The 5,365-nt window shown below is 44.9% G+C and overlaps 1 protein-coding gene across 1 annotated transcript; it reads left to right on the top strand.

The window, feature by feature from the left end:
* Positions 1 to 1,711: 1,711 nt before the first annotated feature.
* Positions 1,712 to 5,365, top strand: ATG3 (autophagy 3 (APG3)). Its single transcript, XM_048679112.2, has 10 exons — positions 1,712 to 2,115; positions 2,219 to 2,289; positions 2,604 to 2,720; positions 2,811 to 2,980; positions 3,078 to 3,163; positions 3,535 to 3,586; positions 3,688 to 3,753; positions 4,403 to 4,533; positions 4,642 to 4,752; positions 5,081 to 5,365. The coding sequence occupies exons 1-9, from the start codon at positions 1,955 to 1,957 to the stop codon at positions 4,736 to 4,738; spliced, it is 951 nt and encodes a 316-aa protein (XP_048535069.1). The 5' UTR covers positions 1,712 to 1,954; the 3' UTR covers positions 4,739 to 4,752; positions 5,081 to 5,365.

Genomic DNA, 5,365 nt, shown 5'->3' on the forward strand with positions numbered 1-5,365 from the left:
TGAGAACGAGATATGTGCAGCTCCTATCGGGATTTGTCGGCACATTCGGGCGGTTTTGCTAGTTTAGTTTTACCATTGTCGAGATGTCTTGTAAACGGGATTCCGAGTCTGATCGGATTGTCTTTAGAGAAGGAATATCCTTCATTGACCGTGAGAGCTTGTGATGGGCTAAGTTGGGACACCCCTGCAGGGATTTGAACTTTCGAAAGTCGTGCCCGTGGTTATGGGAAGATGGGAATTTGTTAATGTCCGGTTGTAGATAACCTAAAACTTAACTTAATTAAAATGAATCAACAGAGTGTGTGGCCGTGATGGTCTCTTTTCGGCGGAGTCCGGGAAGAGAACACGGTCTCGTGTTATGCTTGATCGTAGGTTGTTCTAGGATAACTTCTTGATCATAGTTTCTCGACCGTGCCTTTGCCTTCTCTTCTCGCTCTCTTTTACGTATGTTAGCCACCATATATGCTAGTCGCTTGCTGCAGCTCCACCTCATACCTTTTACCCTTCCTATAAGCTTAAATAGTCTTGATCGCGAGGGTGTGAGATTGCTGAGTCCCCGTGACTCACAGATTACTTCCAAAACCAGATGCAGGGACCGATGATACCGCTCCAGGAGATTCGACTGAGATCAAGTGGGAGTTCGATGAGGACTCAGGACGATACTACGTTTCCTTTCCAGACGATCAGTAGTGGTGCCCAGTTGGGGCGATCGGGGACTTTGTTGCATTTGAGGTTGTTCTTTATTTTGGTTCCGTAGTCGGACCTTGTTTGTATCTGGATGAATGTAATGATATTTATACTATTGTGTGACGTGGCGAGTGTAAGCCAACTATGTACTCCTTTTCCTTATTCATTACATGGGTTGTGTGAAGATTACCCCAGTTGCGACATTGCTTACAATGCGGTTATGCCTCTAAGTCGTGCTTCGACACGTGGGAGATATAGCCGCATCGTGTGCGTTACAACAACCGAGATCCCGATCAGTCCTGCATCTTCTCGCCTGGCGCAGCGCAAATCCTCATCATGGTTGAAGTGCTGGCCCTCAGCATCTTGCCCCCCCCCCGCTCCATCGTCTCCCGATCCACTCCAGTCATCATACCTGCCCAATAAAAAATGAAGCCACATGCTGAAAAGCTCACAATAAAAGGAGTTTTTTTTGCTCAAAGGTAGCTTGGTTGCGACAATTCCAAATTGCCCAACATATGGCCGCTAATCCAAAGATGTAAAACCTCTCACCATCAGGGAGGAAAACATAACACCAAGAATTTTTTTTGCCAAATATTGTTCGGACATCTGTCCGTGCCCAAGGCACAACCCATCGTCCTCCAAACCACTCTAACTACATGACATGTAATGAAAAGGTGCTTAGAAGTCTCTCTATCATTGCAAAACGAGCATTCTGGGTGCCAGCCCACCGCCTTCTACTCATGACATCTCTTGTCAAGACAACATCCCGAAATAGTTGCCATAGGAAGATTTGGATTTTAAGAAGGATTTTCGCTTTCCAAATCCATTTATAATTGAACCCAGCAATATTTCTCTCAAGGTATTCATTTTTTTTAAGATAACCTCAAGGTATTCATAAACTGATTTGGTTGTGCCTTGGGCATCCTGAAACCTACGTCGGATCTGGGCCAGGGCGAGGGCCTATAAACTAAGGAGCTGGCTCGAGCCCGACCCACCCAACCAGGCAACCACCACACCCCGGCTCCAACTCCTACATCGTGCGTGTTCCAACTCCGGTAGCGTACTCCTCGTCAGAAAAAACTCCGGTGGCGTACTACCAGAAAACAGCAGAGACGGCTGTGCCCTGCTCCACCTTCTCGCCGGTGCCTTCTGCTCGAGGCAAACGAAACCCATCCTCCCCCTCCTCCTTCTCCTCCCCTCTCCCACGCTTCCCCCTTCGTCCCCGTCGACAGGAAGCAACGAGGCGAGGCGAGGCGAGGCGGCGACGATGCAGGTGAAGCAGAAGGTCTACGAGCTCTACAAGGGGACGGTGGAGCGGGTCACGGGCCCGCGCACCGTCTCGGCGTTCCTCGAGAAGGGCGTCCTCTCCGTCCCCGAGTTCATCCTCGCCGGCGACAACCTCGTGTCCAAGTGCCCCACCTGGTCCTGGTGCGTCCCCTCGCCTCCGCGGTTCAGGGATTTTGGGCGGTTTCCGGGTGGGGGTGGGGCGTCTGATTGATCTGATCGTTTGGTGGGTGTCTGTGTTGTGCAGGGAGGCGGGCGATCCGAGCAAGAGGAAGCCGTACCTCCCCTCCGATAAGCAGTTCCTCGTCACCAGGAACGGTATGCTGCTGTCGAATTGAATTGCGTCAAGATGCGATCCATACTCCCTGTCTAGTATTTCGTTCAATTTGGTGGATGCTGCGCTGGAGGATAGAATGATTGTTATCCCCATGTATCGATGGGTAGTTACAAGTGTAGCAGGCATGTTTGTCTAGGCATATTTCTGTACTGCTAGTCAAACATAATTGGCTGATGAATGAAAAAGATGAATAGCGACATAGTTAGTAGAACGGTCCTGGCTTCAGAAAAGCTGGGTTGGTTGCTCATTATTGTTCTTATTACAAGTGTACTCCTAAATTTGGTTCTGTTGGCAGTGCCCTGCCTAAGACGAGCTGTGGCGGTCGAGGAAGAGTATGATGCAGCGGGAGCTGAGGTTGTTCTCGATGATGATGAGGATGGCGAAGGCTGGCTCGCAACACATGGGCTGCAAGGTTGATTTCTCAGTTTCAATGCTGCTTTGTTTTACACTGCCGACTGTATGGGCTGAACTCTTTTTTGTTTCTTCTGTTGGTAATGTTTAGCATCAGAGTCAAAAGAGGAGGAGGACATACCATCTATGGATACATTGGACATAGGGAAAGTCGAAGAGATCAAATCTATTCCCTCGTACTTTGGTGCTGGTGAAAAGCCAGATGACGAGGAGGATATACCTGATATGGACACCTATGAAGACACAGGAGATCATTCCACAGTGAGGCCATGAACCTATCATTGATATGCTATAAGCAAGGCTGACAAAGTTCAGAACTATTAACGATTCCTGTTTTGCCTTTCTCATCTCATTTCAGGCTACCCCTCAGCCTTCATATTTTGTCGCGGAAGAGCCGGATGATGACAACATTCTTCTGACCAGAACATATGATGTCAGCATCACGTAAGCTCCTTTATCTTAGCTGTGTATTTTGATTTAACTCTTCCTTAATTGGTTAGTGATAGTGCCTAGTTGTTTGATTGGTGTGTAGTTCTGTACTAGTCGTAGCTACAACCATGCATAAGTGGAAATTTATGTGTTCTTCTAAAGCCGGCCTGCTTGGAGCACAGCGAGTTATGGTTCACGTGATACACATCCGATTTGCCATATATTTTCCAATTTTTTAAGAAGTAACTAAATGCTATTGTGTTGAAGGATTACCATAGTTCATTGCTTAACTAGATCGCCCACTTAGTTCTGTTTGCTTTGTCGTATCATTATTGTGTGTTTCACGCTTTTATTGGAAAAGTATGTAAGTAGTTCTTCTACTGCAGATATGACAAGTACTACCAAACTCCACGTGTCTGGCTTACTGGCTATGATGAGGTAAAGTATTTGTGCACACAGGGACTGCATTTTACATGTAGTTATTGTTGTCTTGCTTGCTGCAGCTAAACTTGATGTGCTTTATTTGTTCGCCATTGTAGGCAAGAATGCCATTAAAGCCTGAACTTGTGTTTCAAGATATCAGTCAAGACCATGCACACAAAACGGTAAATTTCTAGCTATCTTGTTTTATTTACCTCGGTTTTCTGACATGTCAAGTGAAATACGCAGATAGCTAATTTATTCCACTTCAGTAAGTCGGCATTCGTGACTTCCTTAATAGCCATGCTTATAATTTCTAAAGGATCGTTTAGATCACTAAAGTAGTAATCTAAAGGATCTTTATATTTCTTTACAGAGGTAGTACATAGCCTCCAGTGTCATATAATACTGTGCATATTAACCCAAAGAAGCAGAGAGCGTACTTTAGAAAATACTCGGCAATTATTCATTTGTAATTCTTCCATGGTATAGTGTTCCAGAATTTCTGCTATCTTTCAACATTTCGGCTTTAGAGTCCAGATATTAGGTTTTGTGGTTCTGTTTCATGCATGTTGTGTTTTCTCCATCCTGTTATTCAAGTTGTGTTTATATGGTTCGGTAGTAGGCCTTTTGTGAATCATGATAAGCCAATGAAAGCGTCTTCAGTGTAAGAGTTTCCTTAATAGTAGGTTTGTGGTTATATTTTTGTTGAATAGCCTTCAAATGGCTGTCTCTTGCTCGCGTAGTTTATCAAGCATTTCCATGCCCCCTTCCTTTTCCTACAATTGGCATTGTGGTGGTGCCTAAACCATCAGTTTTTATTTGTGGATACAGGTGACTATCGAAGACCACCCTCACCTGTTAGTGGGACAGCACGCTTCAGTGCATCCTTGCAAGCACGCTGCTGTGATGAAAAAGATCATTGATGTTATAGTGTCTCAAGGAGGTGCACCAGAAGTTGACAAGTAATGTTCTATATATGCATATACCATTTGGTTATTGCTTCCATCCATGGTAGAAGGCAGAGCACTCTTCTTGACCGGTATCTAATCCATGACTCCTCTCCTGAATAGGTACCTTTTCATATTTCTCAAATTCATGGCTTCTGTCATACCCACCATTGAGTATGATTACACTATGGACTTCGATCTGGGCAGTACAAGCACATAAGTCGCCCATTGAAGGTATGCCAACAGCAAAATCTCTTCTTTTCACATGACACGCACACTGAATCATATGGTACAATGAAGAATCCCCCGTGCTTGTTCAGACATCAGAACTAACTCGAGTGACCATATATTTATATCTTCAAAACTGTATAACTACCCCCTCTGTAAACAAATATAAGAGCGTTTAGATCACTAAAATAGTGATCTAAACGCTCTTATATTTCTTTACGGAGGGAGTACATCAGTTGTTTGTAGACAGAGAGAACACATTTATCTCAAAGCTGTATAACGTAAGTAGACTGAGAGAGATGGTCAGATAGCTGACTGTTTGTTGGTGTTGCAGAAAAGCTGAAACTCCCAAGAAGGCAAGCTGGTCGTTGTCGCCGAATAATTGCTGCTCTTCGGAAGGATCTGTACATTGTGTCCGTGTGTGTGTGTGTGTGTTGGTTCGTCTGGAAATGAACTTTCAATTGTAAACTCTGATGCTCTGCAGGAAGATTGTGCCGATTTGTCCTCTTACGGTGCAGCGCCGCACTGATGACATTTGTGATTCTTCGCCAACAAATCTGAATTATGTTGAAAAACTGAAGGATAGTAAAATCCCTGCACTGGCATGACATTTGTGATT

This window comes from Triticum urartu, chromosome 1A, assembly GCF_056163025.1.
Source record: "Triticum urartu cultivar PI428250 chromosome 1A, HENAU_Tu73, whole genome shotgun sequence".
Lineage (NCBI taxonomy): Eukaryota > Viridiplantae > Streptophyta > Magnoliopsida > Poales > Poaceae > Triticum > Triticum urartu.